The sequence below is a fragment of the Eurosta solidaginis genome, chromosome 4, assembly GCF_040869045.1.
Source record: "Eurosta solidaginis isolate ZX-2024a chromosome 4, ASM4086904v1, whole genome shotgun sequence".
NCBI lineage: Eukaryota > Metazoa > Arthropoda > Insecta > Diptera > Tephritidae > Eurosta > Eurosta solidaginis.
Genome location: NC_090322.1, coordinates 32455636 through 32479832, shown reverse-complemented (window position 1 = coordinate 32479832; position 24197 = coordinate 32455636). Strand labels below are relative to the sequence as shown.

Below are 24197 nucleotides of genomic sequence, written 5' to 3'. Positions count from 1 at the left end.
AGAGTGTTTAAATCAAACTGGTTACTGATTACTCAGCTTGTGCTGCTTTTATACTCTCTGTTGCCTTGTCCGCATATTTCTCCAAATGTCTAGACGTTTCTTCTTCTAGAATCTACTACTTGGTTACCAGCTATATGCATGTGAATTTGTAGTTTATAGCCTCTCGCATAGCCACATGCGTGTGTATATGTGAGTACTACTTCGGCTGATGATTACATGTGTTTGCGAGTATCTCTGCGTGCCTTGTATATACATATGTGTAAATGATGATTGATTTGTTTAGGTACCAAGAGTGGCAGCTTGCTTTATTGTTGTTGTGCCTTTATTTAATAACTGCGTAGTGATGTGAGTATCACTTAGTGATACTAATATTCGTCACAATATGTTGTGAGGTTAAGCGCTGCGACCTATTGGTCTCATTCTCCTCACAGCACCTCGTCCAAACCGAGTTGCCTGAGAAAATCCAGAATGGTTCTCGGGTTCAAAGAGTGTATGTGACAAATTTCTAATTTGGGCGATCCTAGGATCCTATGTCTTCTTCTCGAGACTGCATCGCATTCCATCACCATGTGTTCTGCAGTCTCATCTTCGCGATCACAGAACCGACAGAGGCTACTAGACGATATACTTAGTTTGTGCATGTGGCTCTTTAGCCTGCAGTGACCTGTGACTATGCCTGTCAAAATTCTAAGGCTGCATTTTTAAAAGGGTTAGAAACCCGGATTAAAAAATGTTTTGTTTAACACCTCTCAAGGAAACACCCTACAATGTGCATAGCATATGTTATTGATGCCAGCAGTCAAAAGTTATTGCTGCCAACATTTGTAGCAAGTTTGCTGAATATAAATAGGCGCAAACGTTTGAGCGTTTTATATTTGAATATGTGCACCAGTTATTTTAACACCACACTCCAACGATAAAGTTAAGGCACATAGACAGGACACATATGCAAATTCTGTGTTTGCTATTGTTGTCGATTTTACACTTGAGCGCCATAAAAATGTCAAAAGAAATAACCGCCAAAACAAACAGTTGGACTGATGACAGCAAATTTTATATTTCAACAAACAATGGTTACGAACCGCAATGAATAACGACGATTGCAACGATAGAACAAAGCAAACGGTTGTCATGGCTGCGTCGTTAGTGATGGACAGACATTGAATTTTAAGACACCGGAGATGCAGTGGCATGCAAGTGTTGTAAAATTTTGCACATACAAACAGTGCCAATTTTCAATTCATGCCACACAACCGGATGAAGTCACTGAACTGACTCAACTATGTGAGCTTAGTACGTGCTAACGCCCAGTTTTTAGGGTGTAAAGTGCTCTACTTTAAGTGTACACTGCACTTCCTCTTGACTTTAGTGCAAACATTTACTGGCACTTTGCTTGCCAAGTTTTCCAATCAAACTTTTTTTGGTTCATGGTTACAATCTCTAACTTTTCCTCGCTCTTGCATAACATATTTCTAATAGCACTCTCCAAGTCATTGTTACGATTAATACAGTCTGTTGGCATACAATTGTCAGTTGTCATGTCAATTGTCATTTGGAGTGTTTGTGACATTGATTGACAGTTTGGTGATTGCTTTGCATCGTTTGATTAGTTAAATAACTTCGACTGATTAAAGTATTTCCGCAGATTCTACTTTGGACAGAGTAGGTAATTGAAGAGTAAAGTCCTCTCTCGACGAACAAAAAAAAAAGCTCTACCTACAGTCGCTCATCATACCTGGCTTGGAATCATGGACGGTATCGAGGGAAGATGAGATGGCTCTTGCAGTGTTGGAGAGAAAAGTTCTCCGGATCTTTCCGTGATGTTGTTGTTGTAGCGATAAAGACACTCCCCGAAGGTTTTTGGGAGTTTTATCGATGTTAATGATCCTTATCCGGATACACATAGATCCGGTACTTTCCAATAACAAGCACCATTAAGGTACAAGCTCAACCAACTTGGGAACGATTTAATAAGACCACATTGAACCTTCTAGGCTATTCCGCCCAGAGGAACTTCGGGGCGCCAGCGCCTCGGATGCTAAAGAAACAGGATTCGCCATGGGTAGGTGAGGTTGAAAATTGACTCCTTGATTCATTTGGGTATTTTAGTCGCCTCTTACAATAGGCATACCTACCGCGGGTGCATTCTAACCCCCTAACCCGCTGGATGTCCTGTCGGTGATACCAACGATGAGTATCGAAGGATGTATAATGATAAGTTGTATGAGCTTTACGCTTGTCACTACAACAACAAAAAAAAAACATGAAGATATTGCAGCGAATCAAATCTCAAAGGCTTCGCTGGCTAGGTTATGTTACGCGAATGTACGAAGATGCACCGGCCAAGAAAGTATTTCAATCGACACCGCAGAGGAAGGGAGGACCTCGACTTAGTTGGGAGGGGCAGGTTGGAGGTTGATTCGATCTCCTTTAGTGCTCTCAATTTGCGACAGTTATCGTGAATCAGGGATATATAGCTTGTGTGACTTGTTATATAACAGCCAAAATCTCTGATGATGATGGTCTGTTCTTCTCAGGTCGAAAAATGACAGTGTAGAATTTAGTAATAGCTTTACACCGTATCCGATGTGTTTTCCAACCAAATTTGATAAGCAATGACAGAAACTCCTTCCAATATACCACAATAGTTAAAACTTAGTATGCAATGATCAGCTTGTAAATATTTGAACACATGGGGCCACGAAGTCCTAGTCGGGAATCTGTAGGTGTCGGGAATTTCGTGTTTCGCAAATCTTCTCGTAAAATCTATCCTACCCTTCAAGCAAATATTGGTTTATAAATAAGTTTTGCATAAGCCTGCAAGGCCTTATGACAGCGCATACTTTAAGATTTCTCTAAATCTGATAAGCAGTTTCTACTAGGCATAGAGGATAAGTAGCAGGTGAGAGGATGGAATTCTAAAAATTGTTCTACTCACCGTTTTGAAAAGAAGTTCGTAAATCTTGATGTTGTATTATGCTCCTGTTGCTGTTGTTTTTGACCCAATATGGGTGTCGCTGGTGCGGAGCCACGCCTACAAGCCTTTTCGTAGGAGGTGTCTGTAAAATAGTAAAGAAAGAAAATTAAATATGTTTTTGGTAAAAGTCTATTGAATTATTATTTAAGACTTATCTAATGTAGCTAAATTTAAATTGTTTTTTATTACTTTGTGTGTATTTAGGTTAGGTTAGGTCGAACTGGTTGGTACATGAGGACGTCACACAGACTTAACGAGCCCATAATGTTACCAGAAAATTGTTAAGCCGGTGTTAAGCTCATGAATTCTTAATAATAAGTATAAATTGAACACATCATTAAAAACAAACAAAACATAAATTTTTTGAGATAGTTGTTTTTTTGTGTGGCTGTCCAAAAAACAAGGACTCCATAGCATTGGAAAGGCGTTACAATCGCTGTAAATACCCAATGACAGAGAGAGAGAGGACAATAGACCTAACGCACACCTCAGTGCAGTGCACGGACTTTTAAAAAGAGAATGTTGGTAGACGAAAAATTAAAATAGTTGTAGAAGTTGGTAGATTTTTTCCCAGTAAACAATAGCTACAGTTTATATTTGTACAAAACAATTCATAATTTATTGTAAAACAAATAAAGCACATTTCACGGAAATAACAATTTAAAAAAACATGTAAACAAAACAAGAAAATACATGTAAATTTGTATATACATAGCTCATGCCTATATGATACTTGCTTTTTTTCCTGTATTTTGAGTAGAGCTTACGATTTCTTCTCGAACACAAGCGATATTTTCGAGACCAGAGAAATCGAGAACTCAACTTCTCGCGAGATTCTCGTGTCTCGAAGTACTCGTAAATCTCGTGAGCTTCTCGACATTCTAACTTAATCGCTGTATGGACAGTATTTATCAGGGATGCACCTTAACGTTAAGCTAATCGTTTATCAAAAAATTTCCACCGTTTCCGTTGAAACACTTCGAAATATTATCGATAAAGAAATTATCAAGATAAATTGTATCTCGTTTTTAACCGAAACGAAAAGCTTTCGTTAGCGTTAAAAACGTTAACAGAAACGTGATACTTTATGTTTGAATTGTGCTGGCAATGCTATAGACATGGTGAAGCCGTAAGGTGGCAACAACGAGCGCACATACACACACAAACTCTATGTAATTTGTTTGTGTAATTCGTTGGTGGTAATGTCAAAAATACTCTGAGAAATGTTCGTACTGTCAAAATTCATGAGAAAAGTTGCAATCAGCTTGGATAATGCTTTCACCTTTAATGACTCCGCCATTAATCAGCTTTGCCAGCATAGTTTGAAATTAATAATCAACATAAACGATTTGATTTCGTTTTGATATGGCAGAAAACGAAACGAAATCATTTCGTTAATTTGACGATCTTAACGTTAATAAACGAAACGAAGTCATTTCGTTTCGTTTATTAACGTTGATTATCGTAACGAAATGATATCGTTTCGTTGGTTAAGCATGCCTGGTATTTATACACTTGGTTTTTTACTTGTGACTTTTTTGATGATTATATTGCTTCAATGACATTTAACTCAAAGCATATTTATTATACATATAATTTTGTTCACAATATTTTATTATCCAACGACATCAAGAACACGGCTTCTCGCGACAATCTCGAATTACTCGTAAGGTTCGCGAGATTCTCGAATCTCGAATTACTCGTAATACTCGCGATCTTCTCGACTTTCAATTCAGTCGCTGCATTGGCAATATTCTATACATTTCGGGGTGTTTTACTTTTGGTTTTGCGGACATTTTGGCTTGTGCTCCAGAAGAAATTGAAAGCTCTATAACAGCCAATGAATCGATTAAGTTGAATGTCCAGAAGCTCGCGAGCCTTACGAGTAATTCGATATTCGGGAATCTCGCTAGCCTTACGAGTAATTCGAGATTGGAGAATCTCGCGAGAAATCTCTTCTGGAACATGTCCGAGAAATCGTAAGATCTAATTTCGAGCTTGACATACTGACGAAATTTTACCGAAACGTCTAATTACAACAACAATTTTCCAATGTACCAAACACTGCCACAAAATACCGACTTCGGCATGTTATTGTTTACTAAAAACTTTTTTTATTTTCGCTCAAAATTATTCACAAAAACTGATGAAGATAGCACAGGAAATTATTTGCAAACTCATTTACTACATTTATTTAATAAACAAATTATTTTTTGTTTGAATTTGTGCACAAATTTTTCAAAACATGTTAGTTTGGTTAGTGTCATCTCTTAATGTTATTTGGCAATGCGAATATATTGAAATGTTGGTAGATTTTTGGGCTTTGGTGGTAGAAGTGGTAGAAAATAAAAATGGGCTAAAAAGTTGGTAAAGTCCGTGCACTGCCTCAGTGTACTTTTACATGCATAGTGTGCCGTCAAGACCTTTTTCACTCTCTTCTCCACATTGAGCTTCCACGACAATTTACTGTCTATAATGATTCCACGATATTTTGTACAAAGGTTTCCCACCCCTTCAAGCTTAGGCGTAGTCCAATTTGGGATCTTATACTTTTTAGTGAACAAAATGTCGGATCAACCCGACATTAGATGCCCAGGCATGTATATCACGAAGTGCCCGTTCCATCAAAGTGCGTATCGTTGGAAGACACTTTTCACTTACAACAACCGCATGTCGTCGGCGTACGCCGTAACTTTGCCGGGCCCATCTTTGAACAGCCTGAGCAGTTGGTTGATAGCCATTGTCCACAGCAGTGGTGATAATACCCCATCCTGCGGCGTGCCCCTGTCCACCGATTTTGTGGCCTCATACAGCCCTCACAGTAAAATTAATATTCCTGCAATTAAGCATGCAGACGATTCGTTGAAAATAAACTCGCATGCGATTTTCTTGGCACAATGCAAATAAAGACAAAAATAAATGCAAAAATTAAAAATTATATTTAACGCTAAAAAATTATTTACATACATACATACATAAAACACATTCCATGGAAAAATAAACAGATTTTGCATGTAGACACTAGACAGCAAAGAATTTATTGCAATAGCACTGGACAATGGCTATATCAACAATATCTGAAGCGCAGGCTGGTCAAGCAAGTTGAACACGAAGACTTTTAACCACAGATTGTATGGTAAACACAGCTTGGTGGACTACGTCTTTAAGGTCCCACACATACATCTACAACAGCGCTTGCTCACGAAATGGCGCAAGTGTGTTTACATTTTTTTGGTTATGCTGGGAAATAAGTGAACTTTGAAGAGGAGAAATTAAAATTTCAATGCGAGGCTTAAATCCTTTTTACAAACAACAACTCAGATACGCCAATGTAGAAGTATATTGGGTATATTAACGCCACATCGCTTATGGTTGAAGTAACTTAAAAGTACTTTTTGAGGGCACGTGATATTAACTTATACATTAAAGTATGGTCTCTACTTTTAGACATTTTCTGGAATGCCAAAATGAAGCACAAAAAAGTTTGCATAATAATGCCCTTTTAATAACCACAACCGCTTTAATAACTATAATTATGCTAGTAATAAAAGCGACTGGAAAAAGGCGAAGTAAGTATGAAGAATGCATAAATGACTCAGATGCTGCAAGTGGTGAGAGCTTGAGAGCTTTTACAAAAAAAGTTCAAGGATTATACATTATATCCTTTTTGATGTAACGAAACGAAAATGATCCTTCAGATAGCTTACAGCAAAAATCAGTTTGTGTCCAAATCAAATTCGCTTTTAATATATACAAGCCAAGGCAAATTCAGTACCAGGTGTTGTTATCCCAACAGCTAACTGCTTCTTCTTGATTATTTTCCATACTATGCCTTGTACTTTAATATGTCAGTTAATCGAAATCAATGAAATTTTCTTTAGACTGGAAATTCTTCCGCACGGCGAATTGGTTGAATTAACATTGCAATTCGCCTTGGTACAAGGTTAGTATTGATTTCGCTTAACTGACATCTTCAAGGCAAGGCGAACCCATACCAGGTGGTGGCAAAGCGAATTCAACCAAGAATGTCAAGTCAAAAGAAAATGTTCACTTATTCCTATTAACTGACAGGTTGAAGTACAAGATGTTGTATGGAAAATAATCAAGCAGCAGCAATCAGCTGTTGGGATAACAACACCTGGTACTGGATTTGTCTTGCTTCAATGTGAGTCTATACATGGTGAGTGCAAGGCCAATTCGCCGTACAGCAAACTTTCAACTGCAAAGGAAATTTGCGTCGATTTTGTTTTACTGACATTCTTTTGTACCAAGGCGTTGCGTGAAAAATATCAAGAGGAAGCTTTCAGCTGACGCGATCATACCGCCTTATATTAAATTTGCCTTGCCTTTAATGCTAGAGGATTTGCGACTATAACTTATACTGTATAAGACATATACGTTCAGCTCTAGCTTAGAATCTTTTGACTTTACGCTAAAACTCTCTTATAACGCATAATGGTTAAGGATTCAAAGCGCTTGCTTGAGACAAATACGGTGACCTTCATTCGGAACTATTTTGAATTATTTAAAAAATATCTTCATAAAAAACAAACTAAATTTTAGCAGCTATGTATGTCTAATTTTCCTGACTTCCAGGAGAAGCTTTTAAAGGTGACAACCAATGTTTTCAAGGGAAAAAATAAAAAAAAGTTGGGATTATCTCATCTGTAGTCAACTTTTTCTTGGATTTATGCCACTTGGAACTATTTTGTAGCACTTTAAACACCTTCTCCTGCAAAATTTTTGTTTGTTGGTTACACTATAATGCTGTTGGGGTACGATAAATGGAGTGCGTATGGGACCAAAGGTCATATCTCAGTGTTTGCTTGGAAAACGCACCATCTCAGAATTCGGTTACGAAATGTCCTACCTAAGAATATTCTCATAAATGACCTATCTAACGCCACAACGTAAAAAATTATGTTCAGATAGAGTGGTTTTGAAACACATTCTGAAATAGTGTGATATTGAAACAAATTTTATTTGATAAGCCGTTTTTTGAAAGTTTGCTGAGACAAATAGTTTTCGAAACGGCAGCCGATATAACGTAATACTTCACACAGCAATCAATATTAGAATTGCCTCATTTTCTATGGAGAATAATCATTCATGGAAACCATTCATTTTCAGGTTTGTCTTTCATAGAAGACTTAATCATATCAGAGAAAAATACAAATTCGCAGTTTCATCCAACTGCCTCCAAATGAGTTCTTAAAGCATTGCCGGAACCTATAAAATAAAATAAATATGTGTCTCAGTAGTTCCAACAACAGATTGTAATATTAACTATATATAGATCAGAATTCGTTAACTTCAAAATAAGTTATTAGTCAAGCACAATTTGTTATCAAAGTCCTCTAATGGGAGTCAAAGGAAACGTTCAACCAACCCAACTGCCAACTTCAGCTACCAGTGGCGAAACCTGCTTATTTAGTAGGCGAAGCTCCGGCGACCCCAAGCTTCTCACGACAGAAGGAGGTCGATGACCTAGACGGAGCAACGTGGTCACATCAAATCTTGCCTGCGATGGTTGGGCTAGTACCTTCATGACACTTTTTTCCGGAGTCTACCAGATCAATATCCGGCAAAGACGACGAAGAAGCTTGCAGTTTCAAAAGGGTTGGGATACAGGGATAATGCCTTTAGAGTCCTTGGTTTCACATTACAATTGAAAAGCTGATTTTTGTAATGTGGGGTATATAGCATGCATGACATACATTACGTATGTCGGGGTTTACGCTGTTACTGGACCACGATCTTGAAATATCATGTGTAATATTTTTTCATATATGTAAGCCCAATTGGTCGACAAGCAAGAAGGTCAAAACCAAATTTGACCAAATATGATACCAAAAAATTGTTTATTTTCATTTTGCAAAATAAAATCCATCAACTCCATGTGCAATGCCCAGAAAGAGTAAACCGAATTGTCTAGGTTTAGGTGTGTATAGCCACCGTGGTGTGATTATAGCGCGCTCCGCTTACCACACCAAAGATCCTGAGTTCACGCAACGGGCAAAGTAGCATCAAAACTTTAGAAACACATTTTTTCAATTAGAAGACAATTTTTCTATGCAGGGGAAATTGGTCTAAGCGCCCCTGGGAAGTGTTTGGCAAGTATTCTGAGTGTATTTCTGCAATGAAAACCTTTCAGTGAAAACTCATTTGCTCATTGCAGATACCGTTCGGAGTCGGCTTAAAACAAGTAGGTCCCGTACCGCTAATTTGTGGGAGAAATTAAGAGGAGCACGACACAAATTGAAAGAGAAGCTCGGCCTAAAATTTCTTTGGAGGTTATCGGTGTGTACAGCAGGAGTAAAGAAAAAGGTGGACATCATCTTGCGGCCCTTTCATTTTTAATATTAAAAGCAAAAATAGTTAAAACAAAATACAAACATACATAAAAATTAAACAAAAACAAGAATAAACTCCTATCAGCACAACACCCAACCAATTGGCCTGCTCCAGAAACGCGCTGACGCATTCGCCACTTACCCATTCGGCACTTCGTGCTTCACAAGTGCATTTGTTGGTGGCGTGTTTTTCTAGCTTAAGTGCAATAAAAGACAAGAAAAAAATGCATACGGACGGACATGCATATCTATGCACCTTACACCATAGCGTTATGTGCAGGCTTGCAGCAAATTGTTGCAACAAAATGGTCAACACCGTCAGCTGCCTGCAGCACAAAAATTTTGAACAAAAAGCGCGCTTAAGCTGCACCACTTTCAAATGTTTTTTTTTTGCCATTTCTTGTTGCCATGTTTAAGTATCATATTTTTAAGAGCACTCTTTTCTCTTCTCCTTTTTCCTCTTATCATTCTGCATCTTATGTTTACGTTAATATTTTAATGCGTTTTGCACCATTGTTGTTGTTATGCGTGTTGAGCGCTCGTTTGGTGTTTGTTTCAACTTGTTTGGCTTTATGAGTGCGCTCGCTTGATCGATGGATGGCTTACAAGCTGTTTTTTTGCTTCATAAGCTTTTTAACGCTAGTTGTGGTGTTTTTTCTTTCGTTGGTGTTGTGAAAATATGTTTTTTTTTTTGTATTTTTTATTTATTTACTTCTCTAGTGCAATAGCAACAACAAACTCGGTATCTATTTCAAAATAAAATCATAAATCAAATTTTTATAAATATCTATATACTGGTCTATAGATCAACGGCGTTTACACCTTTTGTTTCATCTGAGTGTGTTCCGACAACTGTATGAGTTCCGAGGGGGGATAAGATGTATACAAACTATCCGCGTACTAATTTCATCTCGAAATCAGAGTAGTCTATGACTATTTTCATCGATTATTTTCTTGTCTTTCTAGAAAGAAGCTTCTCGCAAAGCAACTCATATTACTAATTGTTTTATAATTATGACAAAAAAAAATATTTTCTTCGGAAGCGCAGATCTTTCGTGGGAACAACCTAAAATGAGGAGACCAACGAATATATTTCGCTTGGTTTTCATTAGGTCAAATCAAATTTGAGTATCAAATTTGTCATGCTGTTGGGCAATTGCCGCTTTCACTAATTGGTGAAACTAACAGCCCTATTCTGTGCACTTGACAAATTCACCATCTTGCTTATTTGTCAAGTTTGATAATTTATCAAGTAATTGCTATTCTATGTAAAAAATAAAAAGCCTTTTCGCTGACAAATTGTCAATAAGTCAAACGCTCTTGATAATTTAATTTATACGGATAAACTTAAATTAGAATTCTGTTATTGTGCAATCGAGAGAAAATGGAAGATTTATTACTTTTGCTATTATTGTGGGAAGATCCTCTGGGGATTTTGGGGGTAATTTCAGGGCGGTTTTGGGGACTCCCTCGGGGTAATTTGGGGGTTGTTCCGGGATGTTTATGGGGACTCTCTCGGGGTCGTTTAGCGGTAATTTTGGTATGGCTTTGGGGACTCCCGCGGGGTCATTTGGGGATCATTAGAAGGGGTGGGGGGGGGGGGGGGGTTTGGGGACTCCCTCGGGGTAATTTTGGGTCGTTCCGGGATGTTTATGGGGATTCTCTCGGGGTCATTTAGGGGTAATTTTGGTATGGCTTTGGGGACTCCCGCGGGGTCATTTGGGGATCATTACGGGGAGGTTTTGGGGAGTCCCTCGGGGTCATTTGGGGATCATTCCAGGAAGGTTTTGGGGACTCCCTCGGGGGCATTTGGGGGACATTCCGGGATGGTTTTGGGCACTCCATCTGGTCCTCCCGGCGTCATTTAGGGGTCGTTCCGGTATCTCTTTGGGGACTCTCCCGAGGTCATTCCGGAATAGTTTTGGGGACTACCTCGAGGTTATTTGGGGGTTATGTCCCCCAAATGACCCCCAGAGAGTCTCCAAAAAGATCTCGGAACACCGGGAGGACCCGATGGTGTCCCCAAAACTATCTCGGAAAGGCCCCCAAATGACCCCGAGGGAGTCCCCAAATGGATCCCGGAATGACCCCCAAATGACCCCGAGAGGACCTCGAGGGAGTCCCCAAAACCATCCCAGAATTCTCACAAATGACTCCGAGGGAGTCCCTAAAAACATCCCGGCACGGCCCCAATTCACCCTGGGAAGACTACGAGGGAGTCGCCAAAACCACCCGGAAAGACCCCGAGGGAGTCCCCATAAACATCCCGGAACGACCCCTAAATGACCCCGATAGAGTCCCCAAAATCATCCCGGAACACACCCAAATTATCCCGAGAGTCCCCAAAAAGATCCCGGAACGACCCCCAAATGCACCCGATGGTGACCCCAAAACAATCCCGCAATGTCCCCCAAATGACCCCGAGGGAGTCCCCAAAGTCATGCCAAAATGACCCCCAAAAACCCAGCGGATTATTTTTTCCTATTCCAATTTCGGGGTTAGATGCATAAAATGAGACATATCGCTCCAATTGCTCATGCGTAGCACGTTCCACTTTTGATTTCTTTGAAAAAACTATGATTTTAAAATATTTGTTACAAAAAATTAAGAACAATATTTAACTCTTACGTTTTTTCCATTTCGCGATTGTTGCACTAAACCGTTGATTTAAATGAAAATAAAATACAGTCCATTAAAATAATAATTTATAAAATAAAAAAAAAATAAGAAATTTAAAAAATGTTTGCTTGCAGTGGGCTTTGAACCCGCAACCCCAAACGCGTTAGTCGGGTACGTCATTCACTGTGCCACGACTTATACACCTATAACTACATCAAATTACTTCCTTATAACTCACATTAAACTGCTCGCCCTCAACTGCCCCACGCTTAGCTAATTTAGTTCACCCCAATATGGTGAAAAGCACAGGTCGTAGAGCTTTTTAGAGTTGTCAAGCTATGCACAGAATAGAAATATTTGTCAACTTGATAAAAATCTTAATTACTTGTCAACTTATTGACAATTTGTCAAGTACACAGAATAACCCCGTAATTGTCCTTTGTAGTCAAGACTGACGGCGAACGGTATGACAAGCCGTTTCCATGACATGGCGAAGTCTGTGGTCAATATGACCAGTGAAAATGTAAGGTGCGATAACCTCCGAAGAGATTTTAGGCCGAGCTTCTCTTCCAATATGCGTCATGCCCTATTTAGTTTTGCCTTCAAATTAGCGGGACGGGAACTACTTGTTTTATGCCGACTCCGAACGGTATCTGCAAGGCAGATGAGTTTTCACTAAGAAGGTTTTCATGGCAGAAATACACTCAGAGTGCTTGCCAAACACTGCCGAGGAGCGACTCCGCTGAGAAAAATTTGTTTTTAATTGAAAAAACTTGTTTAAAAAATTTTGATGTTGCTTTGCCCGGGGCGTGAAAACAGAATCATCGGTGTGGTAGGTGGAGCACGCTACCATCAGTGAAAACCGCCGACCAGTGAAAACCAAGCATAAATCTCAACATAGTACCAATCACTCCATATGTATAACATTTTCATGTCAAATGAAACTTTTGATTTCAAATAAAACTATTTGCATGTCAAATGAAACTTTTTCCACTGCAAATGAAACTTTTTTCATTTCAAATGAAACTTTTTTCATTTCAAATGAAACTTTTTCCAATGCAAAGGAAACTTTTAATTTCAAATGAATTTTTTTAAACTTTTTTCAAATCAAATAAAACTTGTTTCACTTCAAATGAAACTGTTTTTCTGTTTATGAGATCTAGCCCACTCAGCATTTAGGCGATTCAATTTTGAATTTCCCTACATATCAATACAATTTGATTACTCTTTCTGACTAAATATTGAGTTATCATACAATTGAACAAAAGAAATAATCAAATATGAATACTTTTGATGATAAAAAACTAAAAAGCATTTTGCGATCACTTTTTGGAATCATTTTTGAAGTCCTTTAATGACTAAATTTTAATATTTCATAAAAACCAACAAAAAGAATAATCAAATATGCTTACCTTTGATGATCAAAAACTGAATATAGTTTTTCAATCACATTTTGGAATCATATTTGAATCAAATGTCTTTACTTTAGGTGATCAAAAATTATTAATCATTTTTCATTCAGCTTTCGGAATCTTTTATGGATATATTTGTTGACTGAATAATGAATTTTATACTTGTTGAAATTTTACTTTTCATTAAAAATTTTATTTTTTTCACATACACATATTTTTTCAATCATGAAGCTAAGAAAAAATATATAAAAATTTTATTATTTATGCGAAAGATATTCTTCAAGACAAAAATAATGTAATGCTGCTCGTGAACGAAGATTTCCCCAACCATTTCTCCCCTTCAGCTCCCCAGAAAATACATGATTGGTCAATACATAGGTTGTGAGCTATTTGAACCCCAGGTAAGTGAAACTATCTTGACATATGTACCTGGATACGGCTTCAACATACCGTATCGTATCTGTATTTTAAGATGCAGACGATAATGCTGATGTTGGATGTTGTAGTCGCAGGTGTATATCGGTCAAGTTTGTTTGCGAGTTAGCTGTGGTTCGAATAGCTCACTTTCGCATGCTATCTTCCTCTGATGAAATAAGATTATTATGTAGTATCCTATTTTGAATGATACATATATGAAGAATAAATGCATTATAATGGCATTCAAAAATGATTCAAAAATCTCAACCAAAACGATTGAAATATATTCACGAATATGATCAGAAAATGACTGTGAAAAGCAGTCAAATATTACTCTAAAACTGTGAAAGCTCAATTTTACAATGATATCAAATATGAATAAAAAGCGTTTCGAAATAGGAATCATAAATGATTATTCAAGAATAATCACATTTATGGTACATTTTTCTCCCGACGATACGTTAATTTTCGAACAGAAAATGCTTTTAAATTTGAACGTTTTTAATCATGATGACATTTGAATATTTTTTGATCAAAATTTTCAAAAAATGCTGGCTGGGAGAGGTTTATAACTGTGCTTTTACACCCAAAAATTATTGCAGTTTCATATATTGACTTCTGATTGGGAAATCAGCCTATCTAAGCTGGCGATTGGAAAACACTCTATTTGAGATTTTGTTCGAATAACGCCTTATTTCAGACTTCTATTTAAAACGCCTTGACTAAGAATGGACAAGGAAAGGGTAGTAATGCTGCGCCAAATTTCTAAACGCTTAGAATATACCCGCGGCAGGTATGCTTCTAGTAAGAGGCGACTAAAGTACCAAACTGATTCAAGGGTTGTGTAGCGCAACAATTTGAATGGGTTGCCAGCGCAAAATATAGCTTCCCCAACACAATTGTCAAACTCACCTACCCGCCACGGGTAGGCGAATCCTGTTTCTTTAACAGCCAAGGCTCTGCCGACTCCAAGTTCCTCATGGATCTTGGGGGAGGGAGGGCGGTATGGCTTTGAAGGTTTCATGTGGTCGTACTAAATAGTTTCCGAGATGGTCGAGCTGGTGCCTTAATTGTTACCGGAACGTATCAGATCTGCAGCCGGCAAAGGACCATCAACATCGATAACACTACCCAAGGCCTTCGGGGAGTGTCCGTATCGCTACAACAACAACAACAACAGCTATTTTGGTGCTAAATTTGAAAGTACACCAAAATTACTCTTGTTATTACTCCGAAAAGTGTAACACTGCGCTTTATTTACATTATGGAAAAAATTTCTATTGCGAAAAATCAATCTCAGTTTCCTTGTTCGGGGTAGATTTTTTTGAATGCGTTACTTTTTTCGGAATATCAGATAGAATAAAGTTTCAGCATTGGATAATTGCTTCCTATACACAGCTAGACAGACGCAATATGTTTTTTGTTTCATCAACATCTGCTACCAATTGCTGTTGTAATCATTGAATTCGTATATTTATATAGAAACGATTGTATAAACATAATCTGCCAATAGTTTAATTACAATTTTTCCATGCTTCATTGTTTTTGTTTCGCTTGTAGTGGTCTTTGTTCTAGGAAAGCATATTTCTACGCACTCAGCAATCTAGTACATTAGGGGGATTCGCTTTGTTTTGCCAGGTGCACGTACTGCATGGATTGTTCAAATCCTATGCAGTACTACGAGAGCACCCCATTCTGGAGTTAAATCATGCATCAATAACAAGTGGCATAATATTGACATTAAAAATAACAAAATATCACGAAAACTCACGTGAAATTAAAGGATTAAGAGGAATAACATTGAAGCAGAGTTGCATTTTCATTTCCTACAATTCATTGCATATACATAGCTTTGAGCATAACATAATTTGCACGGATCGCATATAAATTTTGAGTGTATTTTGGTGTTGTGACTATTGATAGAACGATACGAGTACTGAGTGAGTCGCATCGATACTTTTCCGAAAAATACTCGAGTATTTTGTAATCGATGCTTTTTCCAAGTACTGAGTAAAGTATCGATACTTCACCAAGTGTCGATGGGCTAAATGTTCAAGGTCAACAGAGTTCAGTCAACAACATAACTTGAGCAAAAACTAAGATCGTCAGCGATGTGGTAAAAACTACATATTTCACTTAAACCGACTTTTTGAAAATGGTGGAATGGGAGACGATTTCTGCCCATGGTGGTAAAAAAAATGCTGCTAGCTCAATAACGTTTCAATACATTTTAAATTGTCATGCAATAAAAATTGTAAAAATTTTGTGGAAGAATTAGTAGTTTTACAGAATAAGTTTATATCCACGTCCGACTTCAAAAATGGAAAAAGGGACAATGCCATAACAAATACTGATGAAGTGGTTAAACTTGACGAGTGGATTAACTTTACGATGCACAAAAAATGTGTTCCAATTTTGTAAAATGGGCGGGTCTTCGCCTACATTAAGTAGAAGAAAATTTAAAAGTTTTGAAAGCCGTAAATCAAAAGCCGTTGATATCACTTTGATCTGAGAAAAATTTGATAAAGACCCCGACTACTTAAAAAATATGTGCTTACAGTTTTAATTATAACAAAATGTGCAATATATACATGATACGTCATAACACTACCCGGATATGGTAGTGCAAAGTACGAATGTTAAAAAAAAAACGAAAATCGTGGTAATCCTCTCCTTCTATTTAGTTAATATCTCCACAAAACGTTTATTGCCATAAAAAATACTTGACTTGATTTAGCTCAGAGGAGATTTATACCGAGGTTCTCTTCCGATTAGCGTCGTGCTATTTTTAATTTTCCTTGCAGATTGGATAACGAGACCTTCATATCTTATGCCGACTCCAAACAAGTCAGAGGAAATTTTACCGAGAAGCTTTTCATGGCAGAAGTACACTCAGAGTGCTTGCGAATACATCCCGTTTAGAAAAACTTTTTTCTAACTGAAAGAACTTTTTTTTTTAAATGCCATAAGTCGATTTAAAATCGACCAAATTTATTGAAATTTAGTAAGTACATAATTAAGTTTTATGATAGCAAATATTGTGTAGCTTCTGACGGAATACGATATATATAAAAATATGCATATGTGACCCGGCCTATGAAAAGGTGGCTTATGACTCAAAAAAGAAATTGCGTGAAACAGCTGTTAAAGATAAACAATGCATTTCTTCAGGACGTTTGTGCTCTTGTTTTTTTTTTTTGAGTCATAAGCCACCTTTTCTTAGGCCGGGTTACATATGAATATTTATAACTACATGGTTTCTTTTAAATCATTTCGTTCGTGACGTTTCTCTTTAAACGTATCCTGGGTGAATAAATAATGTGTGGGTTTTTTTCAAACTTAAACTTCGTTACTTGTTTTCTACTAAATTCGAAACATACGATCTCGTTAAAGAAAGTTTTTTCACTTTTGGTCAAAATTCCGAAGTACGCACTTGGATCGAGTTTACTCGATTCCTCTAACTTAGTATGAGTACTAGGATCGATACTTCGATCCGAGTATTTTAAATGAGTACCGGTATCGATACTTTTTTCAAAAGTTCTATCACTAGTTGTGAATTCACAATCCGTGCAATCTATGCATTCAGCGCAATCACTGCACCGTTTGCAAGACAAAGCGAATACCCCTATTGTTGCTACATTTTATAACGTATATACTGCTGCTAGCAAAGTTATGTTGCAACATTTTCCATTTTCTATTATCTATGCGGTTGTACAAACATATCTTACATTATTCACTGAATTTTGCTCTAATGATTTGTGATGATGAAAAACGCACGCGTGCCTAATTCAGAGTATTTAATCGTTTGTCTGGCCTGTTTTTTTACCTTTCATATCTTACAATTTTTGCTACAATTTTCTACGCAGCAAAGGTAAAATGTTAATTGTGGAAAACAGTTACTTTGCAATTTTTATATGTTTTTTATTATACATTTTTTTATCGTTTGTTGTAACGATAAGCCCCTAATTGATTTTCCATGTTTTCCATTGATTTATGACTTCAAAATAAACAATGTTGCAGTTTCAGAGGCCTGCACGCATTTTCCCTAAAACAATGAATACATTTATTTTGAAAGTAGTAGATTCGGCACGCCCTACCCTAGCCGAACATTGACTTTGCAGGCTATTAAAATTGCATTACTTCCGCTCTTGCTCTTCTCTCAAACTCATACCTTAGAATTAAAAATAATTGGGACCTATGTGCAAGAGAAGAAAACCCAGCTCTCAACGCCTCACTTTGTTGTTAAAACATTAAAGGGTTACAAGGGGTCATGATATCTCTGAAACCGATTGAAAGCCCCTATTTCGTACAGTAATCTTTAGCAACTCTCCTGTGAAACGCATACTGAAAATTATATTTTTTTACTTCGCTGGTCGAATTTGCGACTATCTGTGCAATCGATCAATATCTAACATATTGTGGTGAATATTAGCATCACTATGCTGTTAGTAAATAATCACAACAACAAAAACAGCAAGCAGCCAAACTTACATAGAAGGCGACGAAGAATATCTCACATACACATATGTATGTAGTCAACAGCTAAGAGCAGAGGTTGATACGCACACATACACACGCATATGGCTAATAGAAAAGCATAAACTACAAATATACATATATATAGCTGATGGCCAAGCATGAGATAGAATTGTTCGCGAAATGACTAGACCTTAGGGGAAATGGGTGAACGAGAAAACCGAGAGTATAAAAGCAGCGCAAGCTGAGGAATCAGTTTCAGTTCGATTTAAACACGCTATTAGTTGTGAAGTGAAGTACTACCAAAGAAATCTAAATAAAGACCAGTTTGCAATACTGAATATTGGAGTTATTTATTCGACAGTTCAGAGATTCGAACATTAGCAGAAGGTGCATAACGTCAGAAACCCCAAGAATTAGTTACAATATGAACAAGTAAGGAAGGCTAAGTTCGGGTGTAACCGAACATTACATACTCAGCTGAGAGCTTTGAATACAAAATAAGGGAAAATCACCATTTAGCAAAATGAACCTAGGGTAACCCTGGAATGTGTTTGTATGACATGGGTTTCAAATTGAAGGTATTAAAGAGCATTTTAAAAGGGAGTGGGCCATAGTTCTATAGGTGGACGCCATTTCAGGATATCGCCATAAAGGTGGACCAGAGGTGACTCTATAATGTGTTTGTACGATATGGGTATCAAATGAAAGGTTTTAATGAACATTTAAAAGGTAGTGGGCCTTAGTTCTATAGGTGGACGCCTTTTCGAGATATCGCCATAAAGGTGGATCAGGGGCGACTCTAGAATGTGTTTGTACGATATGGGTATCGAATTAAAGGTATTAACGACGATTTTAAAAGGGAGTGGCCATCAGTTGTATATGTGAAGGCGTTTTCGAGATATCGCCCAAAATGTGGACCAGGGTGACCCAGAACATCATCTGTCGGGTACTGCTAATTTAGTTATATATTGTAACGAATTTACTGAAATTCCTCTTATTTGCAACCTTATACTAACGTTCGAATCACTAAACTGTTGAATAAATAACTCCACTATTCAATAATTCAAAACGGCCTTTATTAAAATACTTCACAATAACAGTACTACTTCTCGACAGATAGCGCGCTTAAATCAAACTCAATTGTCGTGCCTCAACTGTTGCCGCTTTTAACTGTCCGGTTTCCTCGACGACATATTTCTAGGCGCTTCTATTTCCACAGTTTTCTTCTCGTTTACAAGCTATACATTTCTCAGCAATAACTACAGATGCACGATTTTATAGCTCTCTCATAACCCATGCGCGTGTATATGTGAGTGGTAATTCCACCGATGATTGCCTACTTTTGGGAGTATCTCAGATATATGCATGTGTTTGTGCGTTACTCTCCGCTGCGTGTACGTACATATGTGTATACATAATGATTGATTCGTTTATGTAGATACAAGTGACTGGCTGCTTTATTGTTGTTGTGGCTTCATTTATTTGGCATCAGACTAGTGATGTATCACTTAGTGCCACTAATATTCGTCACAATATGTAATACTACGAACAGTATTCCTGCCAAGATTCCAAGGGCTTTTGATTTCGCCCTGCAGAACCTTTTCATTTTCTTCTACTTAATATGGTAGGTGTCACACCCATTTTACAAAGTTTTTTCTAGAGTTATATTTTGCGTCAATAAACCAATCCAATTACCATGTTTCATCTCTTTTTTCATATTTGGTATAAAATTATGGCATTTTGTTCATTTTTCGTAATTTTCGATATCGAAAAAAAGGTCGTGGTCATAGTCCGATTTCGGCCATTTTTTATACCAAGACTAGCAGACCCGGCAGACGTTGTTCTGCGCTAAATTTGGCCTATCTGCATACATTTTATTAAGCTGTTTCCGTCTAACTCTGCCCTACCCCTCTACACATTTTCCTAATCTTTTTATTCACTCCTCCCTCCGTATGTTTCGCTTCATTTCCATCTTCGTCTCATTCTTTCTATCTCTTTCCCAGCCTTCTTCTTTCTTTTCCCTTCTCTCAAGTTTTTCTCCTTCTTCTTCATCTCTTATTGCCAGTCCCAGCGGGTGGTATGTATTTTGTTCCAGTCTCATTCCGAGTCTCAGCCTGAGTCCCAGTCCTAGTCCTAATCCCAGTCCCAGTCCGTCTCTGGTATACTTCCCGGAACAAAGCATCGTAAATACTAACATAGGCAAATTTATATACGAAATTTCAGGCAAATCGAATAGGACGTATGTAAATAGGTATGTGGGTATTATTAATTCTTGTCTTTATTTCGGCTTCGCATGCATATTTATCAGTTTTGCCAGGTTGATGCGACTAAATCGAATATCACAATGAACTTTACAGCTCTCACCAACAGCTTTCATTTGACATCAATAATACACACACATTCCAGGGGTATCCGGGTCCATGTTTTGGCCTATATCTCGAGACCCTGGTCACCAATAGGTATGAAAACTACCCTGTACTAAAGCACTCATCAACAGCTTCAATTTGATACCCACAATGTAAAAACATTGTCTAGGCGTTCAGGGGCCCACGTTTGGCCTATATCTCCAGACCCTAGTCACCCATGGGTATGAAAATTATCCTGTACTATAGCACTCATGAACAGCTTTCATTTGATATCCATATTGTATAAACACATTCTAGGGGTACCCGGGTCCACGTTTTGGGCTATATTTCGAGACCCTAGCCTCCCAGTTGTATGAAAATTATCCTGTACTATAGCACTCATGAACAGCTTTCATTTGATATCCATATTGTATAAACACATTCTAGGGGTACCAGGGTCCACGTTTTGGGCTATATTTCGAGACCCTAGCCTCCCAGTTGTATGAAAATTATCCTGTACTATAGCACTCATCAACAGCTTTCATTTGATATCCATATTGTATAAGCACATTCTAGGGGTACCCGGGTCCACGTTTTGGCCTATATCTCGAGATCCAAGTCCACAGGGGTATGAAAATTATCCTTTACTATAGCACTCATCAACAGCTTTCATTTGATATCCATATTGTATAAGCACATTCTAGCGGTACCCGGGTCCACGTTTTGGCCTATATCTCGAGACCCAAGTCCCCCAGGGGTATGAAAATTATTCTGTACTATAGCACTCATCAGCAGCTTTCATTTGATATCCATATTGTATAAACACATTCTAGGGGTACCCGGGTCCACGTTTTGGGCTATATCTCGAGACCCTAGCCTCCCAGTTGTATGAAAATTATCCTGTACTATAGCACTCATCAACAGCTTTCATTTTATATCCATATTGTATAAACACATTCTAGGGGTACCCGGGGCCACGTTTTGATCTCAAGACCCTAGACACGTAGCGAAAAAAAGGTAGACGATGGCCGATTCTCAGACCTACCCAATATGCTCACAAAATTTCATGAGAATCGATTCAGCCGTTTCGGAGGAGTTCAGCCTCTAAAACCGTGACAGAGAATTTTATATATTAGATAAAGTGAGTTCAGATAAGTACGTGAACTAAGTTTAGTAAAGATATATCGATTTTTGCTCAAGTTACCGTGTTAACGGCCGAGCGGAAGGACAGACTGGACCGGACTGGCCGGTCAGGTCAATTAAGACCTGAATAGACTGAATAATGTTATCAAAATTTTTTTTGATGACTAAACGGAAAACCCCTAATAAGGTACCAGGACTTATGTAATAAAAGAACTCTATCCTCTTGGCAAACACTCGAAGTTTTCTTGGACTCAGCTGAACTGCTGTCTTGAGATCTGGAAACTTTACCACCCCTAGTAAATGGAGCCTCGACCTTGCGCGCGTAGGACACGAACACAGAACGTGCTCAACCATTTTTTCTTGCAGCTCGCACTACGCTTGATTTAAAAGTATATAATACCAGAAAACAGTGTACAGTTAGTACGCCCATCATGAGCCTTGAGTCTCCACTATAAACCACTATTAACTCTGCGATTCTATCCACGTCTTTTCTTTTGATGGGTCATATGCAACTCCCACCTCCTTTTGATTTTTCCCAAGAGTATTTGGACGTCTCCTTTGCAAATCATCCGCCTTTTCATTAAGCTTATTATTAATAATTCATGAGCTTAACACCGGCTTATAATAATTGAATATTCAATTATTATGTTTTTGTAAGAGAAACTGAAAAGAAAGAAAGAAACATTTACTGGCATATTGCCTTTTCGTTATCTTATCTACTTTTATGCAAAACCAACTGCAGATAAGCCTAAGCAGCTAAGTTACAAACATCTAGCGAAAATCGTTGAAAAGTTGACGTTGAAATGCGGTCGGATCATATGTCATGGTGGTTCCCTCCCATCACACGCGGTATCTTCAAATGCGGAACATACATTGGGCATGTCAAAATTTAGTCAGCCAAATCTTATCATCGTTTTTTTCGTATGGAATATCGCAACATCTGTCTGGAAGCTGATTTTTAGTGATTGGGTTCCGTACTATCGTAGATCTGAGAGCGGCGCTTTAACAAGCCTGCAACTTCGACATATTGGGAACGCGTTGCTAAAATGGTAGAAGCCTTACTAGATAAACTCCCGGGACAATTTACTTCAAAATACTTCGGAAAGTTTTTCTAAGACGGGTACGCCTCGCGGCAATGGTTTGGCAGGGACCCCGAGTATACTTATGCCATGAAAAGCATAGCTTACTTAAGTAGTACTCGTTGAAGTATAACAGTAAGACTCCACAACTCCTTCTGGGTAATGTAAAAAAATGTGGTTCAATTTACACTGTCCTTGCAAAGGATCACCTACGCCGCCTCGGAGTAGGTACTCCATTTTTATTGTTCACCAATACTGCGTTAAACACCTATCGGGAGTATTTACCGAAAAATTCCCAAAAGTTACTTTTATGGAGCAAACACAAGCAAAGCGAGAGCTGGAGTAGATGACCGATTTTGGAGCACTAATTAGTGTACAGCAGTGATTTTACAGTCACTATTATATATGCGACTTTGGTTTTTAAAAACACGGTGAATCATAAAAGTGAACTGAATAACTCTTTCGTGATCTTAGTTAACATAAACAATAAATCACAAATTTAGAAAATTCATGTTCGGCACGAAATAAGATTTTTATTTTAAAATCACAACGGCTACTCAATTTTAATCACTGTAAGTAACAGTGATTTTTCAAATTAATGTAAAAATCGATGATAGCTATTTTTCGCACAAAACTAGTTCTAATATGACGAAAGAAGGAGACATGATCTAACAATTTTTTTATAGAGCTACCAGTGCTGCCACTTTTCTGATTTATTCAAATATAGATCACTAATAACCCAACAAGAGTTAAGTGACATTTGGATTTTTTAGCTGCAAATCGGCCCTAAATCAATCGGTACTCTCGATTTTTCGTACTGTGAATATAAACTCCGTTACATGCCTAAGATACAACCATAATATTCATACAATGAAATAGTAACAAAGCATCTTACAACAAACAAACCGGTTTGTTTTCTAACAATTCCAACTGCCAAATTTTTAATTTTTGTTGTTACTGCATCTATACATAAGTTTATGACGCTGAATAGAGTGCCACATCTGCCGATATAGCCACAACAACAGCAGCGGTTACAACAACAAACTCATCCACAAGTACCAGCACCAGCACCATTATAGCCAATTGAACATGAGTTGGTCAATGAAACCGGCTTTGGTGCATGTGAAATAGTTTATTTGTTAGATTGTTGTTGTTTTTGTTGTTGTTGTTTTTGTTGTTGTTGTTTTTGTTGTTGTTGTTATTACGTTGTTAGTTTGTACTACTTGTTCTTGCTGTTTATTACCCGTACTATCGAACGTTTTCATTAGTTTATGAAAATGGCAATTAAGTGAATGCACAAATTTTCAACTGTTTGCTGTCATGTTTCACCAGTTGTTGCTGCTTTTTATTATAACTGCCGCTACTATTTCAAC

The 24197-nt window shown here is 37.7% G+C and overlaps 1 protein-coding gene across 22 annotated transcripts in view; it reads right to left on the bottom strand.

The window, feature by feature from the left end:
- Positions 1-24197, bottom strand: part of raskol (Ras GTPase-activating protein raskol) — a 536164-nt gene that overhangs the window by 12216 nt on the left and 499751 nt on the right. For all 22 annotated transcript variants that reach the window (XM_067781161.1, XM_067781168.1, XM_067781160.1 and 19 more), the window contains one exon: positions 2939-3059. In XM_067781161.1, the coding sequence (XP_067637262.1) occupies positions 2939-3059 (121 nt within the window). The remainder of the gene's footprint in view (positions 1-2938; positions 3060-24197) is intronic.